Source organism: Convolutriloba macropyga, chromosome 7 (assembly GCF_964194025.1).
Source record: "Convolutriloba macropyga chromosome 7, txConMacr16.3, whole genome shotgun sequence".
NCBI lineage: Eukaryota > Metazoa > Xenacoelomorpha > Acoela > Convolutidae > Convolutriloba > Convolutriloba macropyga.
The window spans coordinates 27,073,805-27,094,525 of record NC_134474.1 but is presented as its reverse complement, the minus strand read 5'-3'; the positions used below and the strand labels follow the sequence as shown (position 1 = coordinate 27,094,525).

The window sequence follows — 20,721 nt, the reverse complement described above, 5'->3', positions numbered from 1 at the left end:
CTGTGAAGAAAATGACAATTTTAATTTGAACAAGGTTATTGGCGCAAATGTTGCGGTGACACGACTTGATAATACTAAATATGGATAGTGAAAAAGGAGGTAAAGTTGAGCAAAAATAACAGAAGAGAAAGAGAGAAGAGTAAGTAAGAAAGATAAAGCTATTCGTGTGGGTTTGGTAGATAGAAGAGGTGAAGAAATAAATCAAAAACAGAAGAAGAACACAGTCAAAAAGAGAAGGGATAGATCTCTAAATATAACTTATAATAACAGCAGTAACTAATTAATCTACTAGTAGGTATCATAAAAAGAAAACGATAACCGTTTAACTCATGGACAACCATTATTGGAACTGCAGAGAACTAACTTTACAATAAATCAGTCCATGGTCTCATACAGGTGAACAAACAATAGAATTATTGAGTATATCTTGAAAACAGTAAATATGCGTAAACAAAACGGCTGCTTCAAGTTAAGTACTCAATTTCAAGTCAATGGTTAACATTAGAACATGACAAGAGTTAAACTCTTGTAGAGAGGACATAAAATAGCATTAATGTATTTAGAGAAATAATTCAAAGCTAAGTTTTTAGGGAATCGGAGACGACGAATCGAAGTCTACCGCAAACATGACCTCCGCACATAAAAGCTGCCACTAAGACAACTTCCTCTTTCTAGTAATAAGTCAAAAATCAAAGGTTGACGCACAATCCGAGGTTTCCAGATGCGTACGGATTTTTTTTCGAGTCGGGCGTTAGAAAATTGCAGGCAGTAATCAGAAGAGAGAATCGTCAATGACGAAATCGTCCATACTCCCGAATGACGTCATGTCCATGTTAGGAAGATTGCTGTAGTCCACTGCAACAGAAGCAAAACAATAACTTTTCAAAGTTAAAACCAACGACGAAACCATGCTCATTTTACATTTTAAAATTTGGCGTCTGTTACAATCAATGTTAAGCATGATAAACTTGAGCAAAATTCGCTTGCTTTTTGCGTATTTATTTGCTTATCTATTTATTTGTATATTCTTGTTAATCACATTTACTAAAACACCACCAACCTAGGTATGATTTATAGTAAATTTGTGCGCCTAGATCTAAACTTGAACAACCTGACAATGATGTTGGGAAATACGTAATTTTTTACAATTAAATTAATACTCTTACTGTTCATTTGAGACGACCCTCCAAATCCTTGCATGTTGGACTGGGATGTCTGCAAGTCACTGAACCCAGTGCCCCCTCCTCCGAATCCCTGAGTCTGAGATGGGTGCAATCCCCCTGCCCCAACAGTGGCTTGGGGCTGAGGACCAGGGGTGCTTGATGAGCTGGCTGCGGACACATCCATAGGTGTGAAATCTGACTGACCGTGAGGGGGCATGGGACTGTTGCCTCCACTGCTATGAGTAGTTGCCATGCCTGAGAGGTGTTGTGCGTGCATAGACGCCTGTGAGGGAGGGGCTTGGTTTGATGTGTGTTGAGATTGCGGCTGCTGGGATGCTACAAGGGGAGGTGGCGGTATGTTTGGTTGTATACTTTGGTGAGGCGGTGGGCCTAACGCGAAGTTGGATACCGGGGGACCAGAGCCAGGCATTGCTCCGTGAGCTGACGGTGGCTGCGAAGAACCGCCAGTCACTGTGTTATATGGCTGTCCTTGATTTTGGGCAGTTAGTCGTTGGAATAAGAGATTAGACGCTTCCGCTAAACATCAATTCAAAATCAATGAAACAGAATTAGACTCTCAAAATTGCTCTTATAATGTCGAATGTATGCAAACTGAAAATTAAGGCACATGGCCAGACGTCATTATGTGCGCCTCAAAATATGCATCATTTAAACGTCAAATCTATTGGACATCTCACTACTTCAGTTTCTTTTTTTGTCAAACATCAGTATGATATATTATGTTTCGACCAACGCCTTCATGAAAATATAACTTTTACATGCTTAACCCCTCCCTTTCCTGCACAGGTTGGTGGTGAGGTTCGAGGGGTGAGAGCGCTGGCTTACGGTGGAACGATGTGAAGGGATGGGGAAATCGCATACTTAGTCTAGTGATCCAAAAAGCTCTAAGAGAACTTAATAACCTCCAGGCTTTCTCCGTTTACCCGTTTTGAGGCTGTAAAATTAAAAGGGTCAGAAAAATTGTTCAAGCATAAAATTGCATAAGAAAAAGACCACAGGCCCAATATAATTGCTACAAACATTTTTGAGAGCAATTAAACATAGCAGGAGACGCCATGAACAACAATTCAGAATTTTCATTGACTAAACAAACATAGCTGGCAGATTGCCAGAAAATAGCCGCAATAGCTTCGTAGATCTGCAGTCTCAAAAAAACAGTAAAAAAGACAGACCAAAAAAATTCGTCTTTTCATTGAAGGCTCATTTGTTATATAATTTGATTGAAAATCTGTATAAGTTTTTGCTGCCTCTATTAGCTGCTCTCAAATACCCTTCATTTAGAGTGGCACACACACACACCCATTTGACCTTATCTCTTTGATTTAAAGTAAATAAAAGTCAATTTCAGTGAGGAAGTCATTTTTGAGAGTGAAGTAAGTCGTGTGACCAAAAATTTAATCACATGAATGAACGAACAAACTCGCTCCACTAAGAGCAAAAAATGACGTCACACATGCACTTCAGTGGAAATTGCATGAACGAATGAACAAAAAGCATATTTGAAGTAGTTGTGACTTCATATGGTCGTAACAAAAATCGCGACGACGAAATAAAAAACATAGCAGGACAAGTCCTGACGTAAAATTCAAAGAATTTTCATTGACTAAACAATAAACGACTTATAACGGACTATGAGTGAATTGGGAAAACCATTTGTAAAAAAAATTAGATAAATTAAAAAAAAAAAATTGGTGTCAAAATGCCGCATGTGAACAAAACACAACTAGCGAGAAAGCGAATTTTTGTTCAAACACCATTTTCTCACTCTACTTTAAAATTAGAGCGAAAAAATTTCACGCCGCAAAACCACTCGCTTTTTCGCTCCATTTCCTGTTTCGGCGTGACCAAAATCACTACTCCAATTTGACTTCAAAAATCACGAAAATGTGTGAACAGATCTTTAAAAAAAGACAGCGCCCCAATACAATTCAAATTCTTTGAATTGTAAAAAACCAAGAGAAGGCCAATTATAGCCCCAGCTATCGCTGTGCGGCCATTAATAAGAGTGAAAAGTATCTCGCCACAAAACCAATCGCTTTTCGCTCCACTTTCTGTTTCGGCGTGACCAAAATCGTTCAGCCAAACATCATGAAAATGTGTGGACAGAAAAAAACATAGCCTGAAGAATTCCGGAAACAACCCGAGGAGTTGTCCACATCAAAATCTAGCCCTTGCGATGCCTATTATTTACTAAAAAATTAGAACTCTTTTCTGTCCACTCTCTAATGTTGTTCAACATTCAAATCACTCAATTTTTTGACGTGTTTCATTTAGTGCTCCAAAATTCACTGCAATAAAATAGATTAAAAATAAAAAGACACTTCTTCAATACTCCCCTTCGAGTCCTAATAAAAAGACAGTGACCCAATACAAATGCAATTCTTTAAATTGTAAAAAGGGAAGGCCAATAATAGCCCCCAGCTATTGCTCTGGGGTTATTAAAAAAGAGCGCACCAATACAATTCAGATTCTTTGAATGGTAAAAAGCGATAGAAAACCAATACTCGTAAAAACGAGAGCGCCTAAGTAATAGCCTTAGAGAAATTGAAGGCGACCATTAATCATATCAACGATATGTACTTACAAATATGTTGATCGTTGGAATCAATCAGGCCTCCAAGTGGTTGCAGGTTGCTAGTGTGTTTGATCATCTCAGCTCCGTCGTGGTCCAGAGCTAACTCTGCCAGCAGTGAACATGTCACACGCAGCACAGACCGGGAGTTGGAAGCCAACATCTGAAACCAAAACTCATTATGCACTATGCGGTGGACACCAATTGTTCATCTCAACAGGATCCTTCAAACTTCAAGAGCCTAATTTCCGTTTACTACGGAACTTGACACAGTGGCAAATGCAAACAAAAATCTGAATAACTTTGACACGCTGAATAATTTAGGCGTTCAACTTACCAGATAATGATTAATAGTTCTGTTTACCTGTACGAATATGGTGATGGCCATGGGTGTGCTCTTGACTTGACTCCTGTAGAGTGCCTGATTGGGTTGCGATTTGGTGACCATGAGGTGCAGTGCCCCAATTGAACCCTCAACGATGTCCTCCATTTTGACCCCATCCAATCTGTACTCCTGTCCAGCAGTTGCCCTTCTCTGCCAGTCGGTCTGGGCACACTTGATCACGTTCACAAGCCTCATCACTGCACCTGTAATCCCAAATCATACAACTAATCACTGTTGCTTCACCTATCTGAATAATTTAGGCTTAACATCAATGTATTCAGAAACTCATACAAAATTGCAGTAAAGTTCGAATATAACTTGACCAGTTGAAATATAACATTGTTTTGAAAATCAATATAATACAAGAGCTTGTCATTTCAAAACTTAAGGAACTGAATAAATAAACATACCCGGCAGATTGCCGGAAAATAGCCGCCGTTGATTCCAATAAGCATGATTGGGATTGAACGAATAGAATATATTGAAAAAAAAAATTTTTGTACAAAAATATTTTTTAAGTCCGATTTATTTTGATGGCATTTCGTAGTTGAACATACTTCTGTTTCTTAGAGAAAGGCTACAGGGGCTACTATCAACACCAATAAGCATTAGAGGTGGTAACTAAGACTTATAGGAACGACATTCAAATAGCGGGCATCTAAAATTGGGCTTTATGGGTTTATCCCGTTTCCATTTCTGACTTGAATTTTTTATACCGACTCTGTTCATTTTGAATTGCTTTGCTTAGCAACTGATGTTCAAATTCACTTTTAGCAGAATGAGAGAAGAGAGAAACTAGCCTAGAGAAGTCAAAAAGATTTCCCGCAAAATGTCGAAAAAGCGGCAAAATGGTAAAGCGAAAAAAAGTTTGACGAAGTAAAAAAAAAATACGAGCGCAATAATAGCCGGCTGAGAAGATGAGGGCGGCTATTAAACAAATAAACGACATACCATGCTGCACCAGATCGGGTAAATTGTCCGCGGCAGTGCACATGTTCCTCAGCAGCCCAACGGCCGCTTTCAACACCGGCCACTTGCTACCACTTGTAACGCCTCCCGTGGAACTCGAGGCAGACGATCCAGCTGAACTGCTAGAACTTCCTGCAGCAGCAGCTGAGGATCCGAGGGCCATGTGCTGGTCCATCAGTCGTATCACACAGTGGAGCCCGTATCCTTGACGAATGATAGTCTGTGCTTCTCCTTGCAATGAATGCCGAGATGTGGCATGACGCAACGCACACAACTAAAGCAAAATATTACTCTTCCACTCCTTTAATATTACGCCAACAACCATTGTTACCAATGAGTTTAGAACTGCATCCTGAACTATCATTAGTTGACTCTAACAGGCTAATGAATTCAAAATTGTAGTCCACAGAGTCAAAGAAACATTTTTAAAAAAAAATATCCCAACGTTTTAAAGTTCAACAAGAGACTCCACAATTCTAATCATGCCAAAATTAGAGAAAAAATGAACATTATAGTTCAAAGAAGTTTTGGTTTAAGTCTGATGATACTTACCGCTGGTTCCACGAGGTCTTCCACCTGCTGCGACTTGTCAATTGCGAAGAGCAACGCCTGAATTCCTTGCAACTGGACAAAAGCTATCTTATTGTTCACATTGTTACACAGTAGATTGGACAGGATGCACACAGCACAGCTTGACATAACCGGGTCCGTACACTTCACATAGGGAATCAGCTTTTGCAGCAGATCTGTCAAACTGTCACTTTGGGTTGTGACGTCAGATATATTTCTTAGGGTCCACAGACAATTCTGGATCAGTCTGGGACTACTTGGTGTGCCAGTTGCTTGATGTTTATTCAGGTGGAAAGCAAGGGCGTGAACACCCCCCGCCGCAACAATCGCTTGCTTGTTCTTGGGGCAGACTGAGAGAACCTTCAGAACCCGACTGATTGTCCAAAGCAGTTTCTCGTACTCGTATGACGTCAGAGCTTTCACAAGTGTCGAGGGTCCATCAGCTTTTAGTATTTCCTCTTTGTTGTTCTGATTACCATATCCGAGCGACTAAAACACACCCACAAAGTGTCTGTTATTGTACAATCCTTCATTGCTTTAAGTAACGTTGTCAATTCGTTTTATATGTTGCTGATTATCAAAGATATGACCGTAATCGTGAGTGGCCCAGAAATGATTGTATAGAAATGATAAGAGTAGATAAACTCACGCAATAACCTCTAGCTATAACCTGCAAAAACATCATAGAAGCCAGATTAAGGAGTCAGAGCAAGCCTAGAGCAGAATCATTACTCTTCGTATAAAGTGCTGATATTTTTTAATTAAACTAATTAGTAACCTACTCGGCAGATTGCCGGAAAATAGCCGCCGTTGATTCCAATAAGCATGATTGGGATTGAAAGAATAGAAGATATCGAAAAAAAAAGATTTTTGTACAAAAACATTTTTTAAGTCCGATTTATTTTGATGGCATTTCGTAGTTGAACATAATTCTGTTTCTTAGAGAGAGGCTACAGGGGCTACTATCAATACCAATAAGCATGAGATGGTAACTAAGACTTATAGGAACGACGTTCAAATAGCGGGCTTCTAAAATTGGGCTTTATGGGTTTATCCCGTTTCTATTTCTGACTTCATTTTTTTATTCTGACTCTGTTCATTTTGAATTCAAAGAAAAATTCCCCTCAACCAATAGGGTATCCAGATGCTCGCAAAACAATAGGCAAGTCATAATAGGCAAAGAAACTTAGCTAAAAACAGAAAAAAAAACGAAAAACTGCAAAAAATTAAAAATAGTTCCAATTTTCGCCCTTTTTTGTCATACTTCTCAACAATAAATGATTTTTACCCACAAAACTGTAACCAATTGTTATCATAAAATTGCTCAGGTGGAAGGGGTTTCTTCAATACCCATTTGATCCAGTAAAACAAAATAATCGTCAAAGAAACGCAAAAATTAGCCCGAAAATCAGCAAAATACATTAAAAACCTCCGAATTATCAAAAAATTCACATGAATTTCCAGAAACCTTCAAGCCACTACCGAAACCAGCGTAAAATTAAAACAAAATCGTAACCAAACCTCTTAACCAAAATAAATGAAAAAAAAACTGCTTTAAACTGCCGCACGTGAACAAAATTCGCTCGCTTAGAGAAAATTTTTTCACACATCAATTTTTCGCTCTCTCAAAACAGCGGTATGAACAAAAACCACTCTCTTTTCGCTCCGCTCTTCACTTTTGTTCAGCGCCAAAATCCAAATTTTTTCACGCGTTTCATTTCCCGCTTCAAAAATCACTCCAATAAAATTGATTAAAAAAGGGACTTCTCCAATACTCCTCTTCGAGTCGTAAAAAGACAGTGCCCCAATACAATTCAAATTCTTTGAATTGTAAAAAGGACTTCTCTAATACTTCTTTTCGAGTCGTAAAAATAGGAGCGCTATAATAGTCGGCTGAGAAGATGAGGGCGGCTATTAACAAGCTATTATAATAACTTCGAAACTTCATACATTACCAAAATTAACCTCTTTCCAATTATACCAGCCTATTGTGTATATTACCAATTGGGGGTGATTTGCTTCACTAAGGTGGGAATTTTAAAGGAAACAGAAAATATTTTTGAGGAACCTAACAATAACTGGCTGGTTATTTACCCTCAGACAATCGACGGTGATAGCTAGGAACTTGACATTGGAGTGTTTCTTGAGCAACCCCACCAAAATCGGAATTCCTGAAGCAAGTGCAACTGCTGACTTGGCTCCGTCTTGATGTAGTAGTAAGTTGTGCAGAGTGGTAATGGCGTAGAACAGGATAGCCTCACGGGGAGACTGCAATAGTGCAATGAGGGCCTGGATTCCTCCACATTTGAAGATAGACAGCAGACCTACTCAAAGAATTACATTAAAATACTATTCAAAAAACTTTTGCGAACTTAAAGTATTTCGAAATACTGTCTTGATAGATTTGTCATTCTTAAACCAGGTTAAATTCAAAAGTTTATCTTATGACAGATTATTACAATGTTCAATTATGTTAAAGATGACTTCAGCGCCAAAAAATATATACTGCTTACTTATGACAACGGGGTTCTCAAAACTGGGATTATTGAGTGGAAAATCTCCCAATTGACATACAAGACGTGATAAATGTGCAATTTCAACTAACCAGCTTTCATTTGCGATAAGTCGTGGAGGGTTCCGGCGGCACATCTCACAATGTCTTCATTATCACTGTTGAGAGCATTGACCAGATTTTGAATCATTTGGGACGACTGGATAATTGCTGGCCGGTTTTGTGGGTTCTTCGCCATCGCCTGGGCGGTTTCGGCTGCTTGAAGCTGTACAACCGAATCCCCATCATCTAACATCTGGGCAATTTGACTTATGGCATCCTTCAGGGTCTGGCGAGGCATTTGACCTTGTGCCGGACCACCCATTTGTTGTGGTGCCATGTTCTGTCCAGATGGACCTTGCTGAACAACCATGTTAGGCGGTACAGATTGCGGATTATTTGGATCGAACTGCTGAGGAGAGGGGTAACTTGGGGTCTCACAGGGTATAGAGTTGGGTCCACTTTCGTAGTACATACCTCCAACACTTCTCGGTCCCGAGAAGTTGTCAAATTGCTCTGGGGTATAACACGCTTGTGGGTACCCAGGAGTACTGCCAGACCAAGATGCATGTGAGCTGTAGACAGAGTCTGCATCTTCATTGTCAAGTAGTTCATTCCCAGTTCCATTACTGCATAATGATGGGGGTGCAGTCGAATGCCCACTGTTGAGACCCGAATCCAACATATAGTTCTGATGCTGCCACGCAGCAACACTTTGTGATTTGTTCATCATCGGTTGATGCGGTGCATTGGGATGGTGCATCATGGGTTGGGCATGAGGCACATTCATGTCCATGTATCCATGAGGAGTTGCTTGCTGTGGAGGTGGGGCTTGTTGTATCATATGAGGTCCCCCAGGTTGTCCAGGAGGACCGTAACTTTGCATAGGCGCCTGCTGTTGTTGCTGCTGTTGCTGGTAGTACATTGGAGGTTGGCCGCGCGACTGTTGTTGCTGTTTTGAGAGATTCTTCATTTCCTGGGTATTCTGCGCCAGTTGCATCCTTAGTTGTGGCAGTTGCTGCTGATTGGCTGGGTCATTCATTGCCATTTTGATATGCTCTTGACGTTCTACCAACATCTGCATCATCTGGTCATAGTTTCCTGGGGAGTTCATGGGTCCGAAATTACTGGTAGGTTGCGGGCCCGGTGCTTGTTGCATCTGGGGATGTTGGTGTGGGACTCTCGATGCAACAGGGTGACCTGGGGGAGGCGCTCCAGGGGGACACATTTGGGATCCGGCTGAGTCGTAGTGTTCCATGGGCACTGGTTGCTGGTTTCTGGGAGTCATTTGTTGGGGTACCATGTTAGGAGGGGGCGCGGCGCCACTTGAACCACTCTAAAACAATCTGATTCTCAGATCACTCCAAAACAAAGTAAACCAAAACAATAAGGTTAAACATACCTTATCAGAACCCGTTGATTGATTCAGTTTCAGCAAATAGCTAACAGTTTTGATGTTCAGTCTATTTCTGGGCCAATACAAGTATTACTTTAATCATAATATAATTATCCGGTTTCTGCGTTTAGACATCAGTCACATTTGGCGTCAGATAAACGCCCAAGATAGAATTTCCAATAAATAGAGATAAAATCAATAAAAGGTCAAACGAAACAAAATGAGAAACAAAGTAATTAACCAACTCCTACGCTTCTTTTGTAGATCTAAATTCAGCCATAATTCAAAATTCTCGTTACTAAATATATTTGGCGATTATCGCCTTCAATAAACTCGAAAACAAAAACCTTTTCACAAAACAATATCGAATATATTGAATTTCTAATCTCGCTCTAAGTTTACACTAAGGGAGTTTGGTTGCTATTATTAATTGTGGGAGGGGAACTAAGCGACTCGTATTGGGCCAAGTTAAATTTGAGAAGTTTATCTTATTTGGGATTAGCCACTCTATAGGGCGGAAGTCACGCTACAGAGGGGTTCCGTGAGCGTTGCCTAACGCCACCCAATTATAAACATGGTCAACACGACGTGTAACTATTTCACTAGATGCGCTTGGTAGGCTTAATACCTCGGCTAGCGGTCTAATGCTTAACCCACTCTTACAAAAATATCTCTACTAACAATTATTATTAGCAATAATATTGTATTTGAATCCAAATCAACCACTTCCAATCTACTCAAAAATAGGTAAAACAAACCGGCTGCTTACAACTTTATGTTAATGTAAAAGTCCTGCCAACATGATTGACTGCTTTGTAGCTGTGAGCGCCTCAAACAAAAATTAAATTAAAAACTGATCTGAAATTATTAAATTCAATCATGCTATACAATCTTATAATACTGACATTATTCCGATGAAATTGTACGACCACAAAACTCAATTGGATCCACTAAAACGGATTTTTAGATTACTTCAATTGAAAATGCGAATGAAAAAACGAAATGAACCTCCAGAGTTTATTTTTACGCCTTTATAATTGAAATCAAAAGTCCTACTTCTTATTAGTCTATACAAAACAATTATGCGCGCAAAAATAAGCATTAGTTTGTTTACACGCGGTAATGAAAAAAAAATTAAGGTGGAATAATACAGCAAATTGATACGAGACAATTGTTTTAAGAAGGCTAATAATATCAGATCACTATATATTAAAAGAAAGGACTAACCGTAATTCCGAAACATAGTTCCATATTAACCAGAAGACTCAGTATCTGTTTATAATCTCTTTTGTAAGCAAAATCGCCTTCTATGACATTTGAGTTAGTTTTGACTTTAGTTCGAGGTTTGGTTTCTTTAACAAGAAGCTAGAGCGTCCACAACAATGTTTACGATTTGCTCACAAACCTCAAACCAATAATTTGAGGTAAACAGACACCGTCAATCATGTCATGTCATAAACACAGTCTACACTATTTGTTTGACCATAATGCTACATTGTTAAAATAAATGACTCTTCATTCAATTCAGTACAATACATGTCACGTATGTTATCGAACCGATAAATATTCATTTCTTAACAGCCATAAATCCTACATTACGACAGCATGAATGAAAGGAAATAAATACAAAACGGAATCATTTAATTATAAATTACAAGGCAATGTAGCCAGGCTTTGCAATCTTAATTATACCACACAATTCTCGAAGGCCCAAGTTTTATCCGCCAACAAGTCAGTAGAAATCTAAAAATTTTAAAAAAAATTCTATTATGATTTGAAATAAAGCAATCCATCAAGACACCAGTAATATGGTGATAAAATATTGTTTATATTCAGACTAAATAGGGAAAAACAAGCAGCAACACAAGTAAAAATGTCGCATTTAAACAAAAATCCAGTACTTCGACAGCAAATTTTTTTTACTAAAATACCATTTTCTCAGTACTTCAAAACTAGACTAGCAAATTTTACACCGCACAAAACCACTTAATTTGCCACTCCATAAACTGTTCCTGCGTGGGCAAAATCACCACTCAAAAGTCATCAAAATGTGTGAAAAGATCTTCCAAAAACGCCTCAAAATTGTTAGAAGACGATGCTCACTTCAGAAATTCAAGCGTGATCAAAGTCCGGTTTTTAGGGAGACACGGGACAAAATTGAACGCAAACTATGAAGAACGAACACATCCGATAAGCCAAGAAGCTCTAATAGAGAACTAAAGCATAAATTCAACCAAAACCTAAAATCATAATTCTTGGAACCTATCTAGAAAAAAAAGGGAAAGAATCGCGAATACAACCCAACAATATCGGTCGAACTACTCTCAAACCACTGACGGGCTTCGTCAGGGGTTAGCGGTGGCTTAGGTAATCTAGCTGTAGCTTAACTGAAGGATGAGGTGAACATGGAGAGAGCAAAATCGTAAGCGCAGGGGGTGTCGAGCATGCGAGGCTATGTGTAGTGTGAGATGAAAGTAGTGATATGGTAGGAAGCAAGCGATATAGAAGCAAGCGATATCTCCCTCTGACATTTGAGTTGGTTTTGCCTTCTGTTAGAGGTCTGTTTTCTCAAACAGAACGCCAAAGAGTCGACAACAATGTACGTTTGAGATACGCACACAAATCTCAAACCAATAATTTGACGTAAATAGACACTATCAATCATGTTATGACATACAGTCTACGCAATTTGTTTTTTACATAATGCTACATACAAAACATAGCCGGCAGATTGCCGAAATAGCTGCGAAAGAACAGACCTGCGTGCCATATAAGAGATAGAAACAGATACAGATCTAAATTGAAAAAAAATCGACGCCGCTCAAAAAACTAGGCTAAAAAACATTCAGCGATAAATTAATAAAGCTTGTTAAAATTCATTCCACAGAAGCCTCTTATTAGGGACCTTTACTGCACATATGAGTTCCTTTGACATTAAACAAATTCAAATTAAACCTAAGTTTTAAAGTACAAAAGTCATTTTATTGAGTGAGGTAAGTCACGTATGATCGAAATCTAATCACGCAAATAACCTAAAAACTTTCGTTAAAGCGAATGAGAAATGACGTCACGCGCGCAAATGCCGTTAGTGAGAGGAAGAAGTCATTCAGAAATTTTGACTTTCAGCTTTGCTGTGTGAACAAATGTAAAACGAAAAAAGAGCGTCAGACGACGAAACAAAAAACATAGCAGGACAAGCCCTGAAATACAATCCAAGGAAATGAAAAACAGACCTAATGTACCTGATCAGCTGATCAATTGAACAATCCCAGCCAAAAAGACGAAATCTTGAAAGTTGAGAAACTAAAAAGAATCAAACTTAACAAAAAGAACAATTATTCTTAAAACTCTTGAAGCTTTTAACCTGAAGGCCATTTATGACACAATGCAATATAGTCATTAACTCACGCAAAAGACTTGAAAGAGATTAATTTTACACTAAAGGTAGATAATCTCGAAAAAATGACAAATGCTTCAAAAAGAAATGTGAAAAATGCTTCAAATGAAAAGGAAAAATTTAAAGATATTTTTCGAAAATGTGTCGGGAAAAAATGTTCAAATTCAATCTTTCTCTGTGAAGTTCTGTCTTGTAAGTCAACTGCAACATTTAAAAAGTTTCGTTGGCCAATAAAGATAGTTAAACTCAGAAAACGACCAAAAAAAATTCAAAAACTTGAAAACAATAAAAAAAACTTAAATTGCAAGCTTTATTAAAAAATTACTTATATTTGCAATCTAAAAAAACAGAAAACTATTTTGTTGCCAATAGAAACTCTGCAATAACATACTAGCAAACTCAATAGCAGCAAGCCCCGAAAGGAAATTTTTTGGCTGTTCAGGTTAGAGAAACCTAAAAAATGACTTTCAAAAATTTGAAAAAATTGGCTAATGCTATGGCCAATAAAAATTTTGCAGTAAACTATTAGCAAATCCTAGACGAGATTTCTTGCCCCTGGAGCTGGAAAACTTGAATAATGACAATTGATGTCAGAAAATTGGAAAAAACTGCAAGTTCTATCAAAAAAATTGGTAAAATTCGTGAGGTTGAAAACCATTCGATTACCACTGGAAACTATGAAATAACCTATTATTGTGACATCAAGAGTTGAAACAACAAAAATATTCAAAAAACTTATTCAAGAATAAATTACCGTGTTTATGTTTGGTGTGGCAATACATATAGCTCTTAAAATGGCCATAAAAAGTAATTACGTCTTGCAAAAGATCTTTACCAACTTTTACAAACCTCAATTTCAGACTGGTCCAACAAAAAATCCGAAAAAAGACAAAAAAATTGCAACATTTTGGGCTCAAAAACTTCTGAAATTGACCTGTTAACCTTGAATTACGGCCTTCCCAGTAGCTTCGTCACTCTAAGTACTTGAAGAACTACTAAACGCGGCTAAGGGCCTCTAATGAATCTTGATGCCCGCTGAGCTTTACCTGTTTTTCCCGTTTTGAAAGCTCAAAGTCATGAAAAAAGGTGTGAAAACATCTTACAAAAATAAAAAAAAAGACAGAGCACCAATACAATCCAATTCTTGGACTGTAAAAAACCAAGAGCAGCGCAATATATCTACGCTCAGCTTACAGCTTCGCAGCTATAAAAAAAGATTATTCATTTCGATTCGGTACAATACACGACTAGTTTGTTAATGAACTGATGAACATTCATTTCTTAACAGCCATAAATCTTACCTTATCACAGCATGAATGAAAGAAAGCAAATACAAAACGCAATAAGTGGGTAGCAGAGTTGAAATTTGAACTTATTATAAAAATTTAAAAGACAAACAGATTTTAACACAGATTCTCCGAACAAACTGTTTTAAAAATAAGGGCAGCCAGGCTTCGCAATCTTAATTAACACACCCAATTCACAAAGGCAGGAGTTTTATTTTTAAAGATATCCGCCAAAAAGTCAATAGAAAATTAAATACTTCAAAACAAAGAAAGCATATTTTAAGTGATGAAGCGGGACACAAATCTTATTTGTATTAACTTTCTAATATCAGACTTATTTGCTACAATAAAATATGTCTCCCAAAACTTTTTCATTGAATCGCAGCGAGACTATTAAATTTACGAAAATTAGAGAACAGTACACCATAATGCTCTGAGAGAAACTTAATGCCCTCCGGTCTTTACTTGTTTGATGATCAAGTCAAATGGTCAGACAAAAAACGATCAGACGAAGAATCGGTAGTATGAAAATGGCATTAAAAAGACATACAGGACTAAAAAAGTATTAACTACAATATTCGTTTGAGAGCAATTAAAAAATTTCAAGCAAACAATACAGTCACAAATCAAATTTAAACATAGACGGTAGAAAAGCGAAAACAACTCGACGAGTCGTAGAATATAATCTCTAAATCTGAAATATCAAAGGGAAAGAGCCTGTATTCTACCTAAAACGAAAACATCAAAAAAATTATTTCCTTAATTGAACCACGTTTTGAAAAAAGCAGACGCACTTTTTAATTTGAGTGAGGACGTGGGTTGGTAGGAGAGGGGTAGATTGGTGAGGAGAGGGTAGGTATTTTGGGGGATGGTAGGTAGGTGCGGGTGGGGAAGGTAGGCAGTGGGGGGGGGGGGTAGCTAGGTGAGGAGGGGGTAGGAATGTACGGGCGAGGGTAATAGATGGGGAAGGGTAGGTAGGTGGGGGTGATGGGTAGGTAGTTGAGGGCGGGACTACGTAGGTGGGTTGGTGGGGGTAGAGAAGTGGTGGGTTTTGTAATTGGGATAGGGAGGAGGGACTGTTATGGGAAAAAAACTTCTCAAACTGACCTTTCAACCTTGACCTTACGAGCAGTTCCTAATTACTATCTTTTAGTAACAAAGTCCAATGTTGGAACCCTTTTTAAACAGAAATCAACGTTCTAAGGCAGAAGTCAATGTTCGAAAACAAGAGTGAAAAGTCATGAACAAACTTGGGCCAGCTAGAAACAACCAGTAGAACCCCAATACTCCTCTTCGAGTCGTAAAAACCATTCAAAATCCTCTGACCTCCACAACAAAAAAAAACTCCACAGATTGACAGAATCCCATTTCCTGGTATATTAACAGAGCATAGCTGCAACAGAGCTTTGCTGTTCACAGGAACACTCGGAAAGAATCGCAAAAAGAAATAGATTCAAAAATAATTACATCTTAGTTTAAGACCCAAGCTGATTACTATAATTCAAGTTTCGTATACGGTTTTTCACCTTGAATTTAGTGACATCCGATCGTCAGTGGAACCTTGGAAAGTCTATTTGAGACTGAAGTCAGTACCTCATGCTCATTTACATAATAGAACATAGAAGAGGTTGTTGCAGTTCAAGGAAAGGCTGTATTAAATGAGTGCTTTAACAGTAGTATCGGTCTACAAACCATGGTCCTAGAGCCTACAATAGAGCACTTAAACGATTTATTTCGAAAAACAATAATAAACGACACACTTTTCCCAATCGAAATTGTCCTTTAACTTTAAATCAATTCATGCTTCCCCGGGAGCTTTGGTGAACTGTACACTCAGATACTACAAGATGTCGGGCAAAGCAGTACAGCAACTTAAATACCCACGGGTTTTACGTTCAATGTATCATATTTTTCTTGGCGAAAAGTGAAATGAGTCAACCAAAAAACGAACAAGCAGAAAATTGAGCAAGATGGCTCGAGTTGCAAAAACAACCATTATTTCTGTCAGAGAAACCGTTGGGAGTATCCAAAAGCAACCTATACTTGCACTGTTTTCGGCAGAAAAAAGTGAAAAATCTATAACAAATTCTAGAGATAAATTCACGATAAACAAGATAAATTCAGTGCAATTTGAGAGAAACAGGCACAAAAAAACCATAGAAACATGTCAACACAGATATTACACAAACCAAAACAAATCCCAACACCAAAAAAAAACATTTTTCTTTCTTTTTGGCGACTGATCCTTACTTAAGGTTCATCACCTTTCATTAGATTTTCTTGGTTTCTTCTAAATAACTAGGTTTGGAGTTTTTGAGGCAATTGAAGAGGTAATTGTAATTTTGGCTCTAAATTTAATTTTTAAATTCTTTGAAAAAAAAAAACTTTGTTTTATGAGCATAATGAAACAATTAATTGTTCAAAATCTCTGAGATATGTTACCAGCGAGATTTTATACCACTAATTTTCATTTTAGACATATTGAAAGCCGCAATTTCCATCAAAAAACCAGTAAATTCAAAATGTTTTGATCATTTCGACAGTTTTTGCTCTATACCTCTATCTGTGTCTAGCATTAAGAGAAACTAAATCTCTCAGACTAACTCTCTCTTTCGCTCTACCTCTCTTTTACGGACACGCTCGCACACAAATAGATCCACACAAGCGCACGCACACACACACACACACACACACACACACACACACACACACACAAACAAATACAAACACCAACACACAAAAAAAACACAATTTTAAAAATTTTCTTTCCATTAACTGGTCCTCATTCATGGTTCGTCGCCATTCAGTTAAGCCTTCTTCTTTTATTTAGAACCATAGGTGTGCACTTCTCGAGGCAATTGTATCGGTAATCGTAAAACCGACCTTCAAATTTGAATTGAACTTTTCAAAATTTTTCCGAAAATTCTGTCATTTTTAATGTTCCATGAGCTTAATGGGGCTATTCGTTTTTTTAAAAAAAAAATCTTGCAGACATCTTACCAGCTAGATTTAATTAACATAATTTTGGTTTTGAACATATTTAAGAGCGCAATTTGTAGCAAAAATAAAGTAATTTTTCTGGCAGCTTTTGCAGTGTGCCTCAAATTGCGTCTGAGGGAACGTCAAAAGATTGTCCCTAAAGCCTCTTATTTTGCAACAATTCGGAATATTGGTTATCGGTAAATTTTACATTTGTGGCTTTTCACTCTTTGGAGTATTTTTAAAGAAGAAAATTTTAATCAATTTAAAGTAAACTGAAAAAGAAAATCATCTTTACAAACTATTTAAAAAACTATCTATTTTTTCAATTTGCAGAAACGTGCACAGGCTGTAAAAGATCAGCCCGGAGAGAAATTTCAAAAATACAGCGAAGTGAAAAATAGTTTTCTAAATTTCAAAATTATGTACATTTGTATTAAGCTTTTCAACTTGGCAATCCAAAACCCTCCAACAAAAATTCCTCAGTACTGTATTATACTAGAGGAGAATTGTTCGAACAATTTTCTGTGACAATATAAAGAAAACAAGTAAAAAAATTCTATCTTTACATTTCAATAATTAATTAGGTTGATTTAATGTTCATTCCATGGAACCGTTTTTTACGTCTCCGAGGTTTCGAAAATACTGAAACGGATAGTTCTGATAACATAAAACAGTATTCGCACACACAAATCTAACAATTAGAAAGAAATACATTTTTCTGCATTAGTTTTACTATTTCAAAGCTGATTTTTGCTATTTTGAGAGCTCTAAAAGTCTTCTATGTTGCAGAAAAATAACTTCGACACAAAGAAACATTGGCTCATACAATAGTTTTTAATAGTAGAAAACAGAGAGATAGATAAAAAAAAGATTTTTTTAACGAAATTTTGAGGAAAAAATGAATGCGTTTCAAAATGTTCGGTCAAATATTGTAAATGCTTAATTTTAGACTTGAAACTGTAAAGAATTACTCGTGTCAATCAGAACTACATTGAGCCTAACTAAGTTAACTACAAATTTCTCCGTTTGTTCTTATCTCAAATTTCAACGCGGTTTGAACCCCCCTCCCCCAAAGCAATATTTATTTTTTTCCTTTAGTGATTCTCTTTTTCAGATTTCGTTTATTTTTTTTAAAAAAAAATCAAAACTAGATCCTGAGGGCTACAAAATGGCGTTTTTTCCCTACGATGCTCAAACAACAGGTGAAAATTTGACGAAGAAAAAAGCCAGCCCGCAAATATTGCTCCATTTTGAAAAAAAAAATGTTGGAACAATAAAAAAACTAATAGGCCAAAATAGCTGTGACAAACTAGAGTCACATAGGGGAAAATAATAAGAGCAGATTGAATGAATTTTGCACGACGCGAAACACGGGAACGCGAAGGACCTCTACCCATTCCCTTTCCAATAACATCCGGAAAGATTGAACACTGTGATTTAAACAAATAGAAGTTATCCGATTGCAATCAGAAGATACTTCAATCACCTGGCACTGCATTGTTGAATGTCGGCAATCGTCTCTAAAAAAATCGCTTCCTCTTCTGTTAGTTTGTTCCAAAAAATTGCTCCAAGTCAGGCAACAATGAGCATTTTGTGCGTATCTGGCGTAACTGACAAGGTTGCTGATTCTTATAATTTAGAGTGCACAAGATTCATTACCCTAAACGTTTCTAATTTCTTGTTGCCAGTAGAGGTTTGAACAAATAAATTTGGAAAGCAGCGGTTGGATTAATTTTTCACGTCTAATTCCCTTGGTTGAATTGGAAGCTCAAGGTTCAAATAAAAATCTGAAAAACAAATACATTTAGGAGTAGCTGGCCGCTTACAATATAAAATAATACGATAGTAAGTGAATTCGTGTAGCTCGCATACACTGAGTAAATACGCAGTGAAGTGTGCGCGTTGCATGTGTCTTGGTTTCTTTTTATGGTATGTTATATTTGAATTAGTGCGGAGCACGTCATTCTGAGCAATCAGTTCAAACGGATCTTTCTCTTTCTAAAACAGTGTTACTCTACTTATAGGTATAGAGACAACGTGATAGTAGAGTTCATATTACTACTACTACCACCACCACCACCACTGAAACTTAAGCTCTGCACAAACTCTCCCCTCTCTACACGCTTAAACGCACAGCTTAACAACAACGGAACAGTATAAAGCCAAATCAATCTTCAAATTCAACCTGGCAGGCAGTGCCAATAATTCACCCGCTCTGCGAACCAGTTTGAACAAATAAACGCAGCCAGAATAGCAAGGGTTGCTGGATTTTCATGAACTGTAAATCCGAAAGTCTGATCGCCGACAAAACAAGAACCCTTTACCTAGGCAAATACTACACATTGGGTAGTTACAAAAAGACAATATGCTTAGTTCCAAAAAGACACATATGAGAAATCCTACTGGCTAATATATATTCATAAAGTACAACCGAACGTTTAGAGACATTATCAAACGAGCGAAACAATATTCTGGACCACAAAAACAGTGAAAAATTTTGCATAAACACGATTGTAATTGCTTCAAACTTCATCCAAGAGCAATTAATAAATATAACAGACCAACGTCTCTAAATTTCTCTCAAGTCACTTGCAATAGCTAGATTCTACTCTTTGTGTGAATCTAATGATGTTATTCGATATTACAGATTTTTACAGACCACTAGTGGAAAACTGGGAAAACCTAAAACTTTTGGCAAGCTCTTCGTTTGACTTTTAGAAGCTACCAGCAACTCAGTTCAGCAGCTTAGAACTATAAATTAGAAAGGAATTTAGATCACACAAAACGTCGTGATCAAAATCAAACGGTAAGTCTATAATAATTGCCTCAAAGTAAGTTCGAAAGCACCTATTGAAAGACAATAAATTTGTTTTAAAAAGTGTTATTTTTAAAAAAAACTAAAAAACATTGCCAACCAACAGTCGCGAAATATACTAACTCCCAATAAATTTAACAAGAAGCCCGGTAATGTGCGTTCGCACATAATTTTCCCACCCCGCTCATTGTTATTTTTGACTTGATGCTCTACTAAATGAGGAAGAGATAAAAAAAAACTTGCAAAGAGTCCCAAATGGTTCAACAAAGCACAAAATGAAGGTAATGCTGCATTAGAGGGTTGAGGAAACCTGTGAAATAATGAGAATACGAGACAAGACAAACGCAAAATAAAAAAAAACAAAAACTAATTACACATAAAACTAGATGTCTATGTTTAAAAGAAACAAAATAACAAAATGAAAACGGCACCAGATAACACCTAACTAAACAAATTGACCGCTACATTACAAAAAAGATACGAAAGCTCTCCTGAATGAGATCTCGTAATAACAAAGGCAGAAAGGACCAAATAAAAAAAGCTTCCATTTTGAAAACCATTTTTTAGCGATTAAAACCATTAGGTATCAACTGAAATCGTTAAAAAAAGGTTCA

At 37.3% G+C, this 20,721-nt stretch overlaps 1 protein-coding gene across 3 annotated transcripts; it reads right to left on the bottom strand.

Moving 5' to 3' along the window:
* Positions 1 to 463: 463 nt before the first annotated feature.
* LOC142342743 (armadillo segment polarity protein-like) lies at positions 464 to 19,175 on the bottom strand. Of its 3 annotated transcripts, none has more exons than XM_075394275.1 (10): positions 18,779 to 19,175; positions 8,286 to 9,567; positions 7,775 to 8,004; positions 6,330 to 6,350; positions 5,663 to 6,169; positions 5,093 to 5,384; positions 4,121 to 4,344; positions 3,769 to 3,919; positions 1,167 to 1,700; positions 464 to 855 (listed from the first exon to the last, which is right to left on the bottom strand). In XM_075394275.1, exons 1-10 carry the CDS (start codon positions 18,788 to 18,790, stop codon positions 773 to 775), a joined length of 3,336 nt encoding a protein of 1,111 aa, XP_075250390.1. In that variant the 5' UTR covers positions 18,791 to 19,175; the 3' UTR covers positions 464 to 772. The 3 variants fall into 3 exon arrangements, with proteins under 3 accessions (XP_075250390.1, XP_075250392.1, XP_075250391.1); XM_075394277.1 differs by lacking the exon at positions 18,779 to 19,175 and adding an exon at positions 9,634 to 9,987; XM_075394276.1 differs by lacking the exon at positions 6,330 to 6,350 and having other exon boundaries at positions 18,779 to 19,167.
* Positions 19,176 to 20,721: the final 1,546 nt, after the last annotated feature.

Coding starts and splice junctions, on each gene's coding strand:
- LOC142342743 (XM_075394275.1), bottom strand. Junction 6,170..6,329: donor TTATAGCTAGAGGTTATTGC/GTGAGTTTATCT, acceptor GGTGTGTTTTAG/TCGCTCGGATATGGTAATCA. Junction 4,345..5,092: donor ACCCGATCTGGTGCAGCATG/GTATGTCGTTTA, acceptor TTGGGATTACAG/GTGCAGTGATGAGGCTTGTG.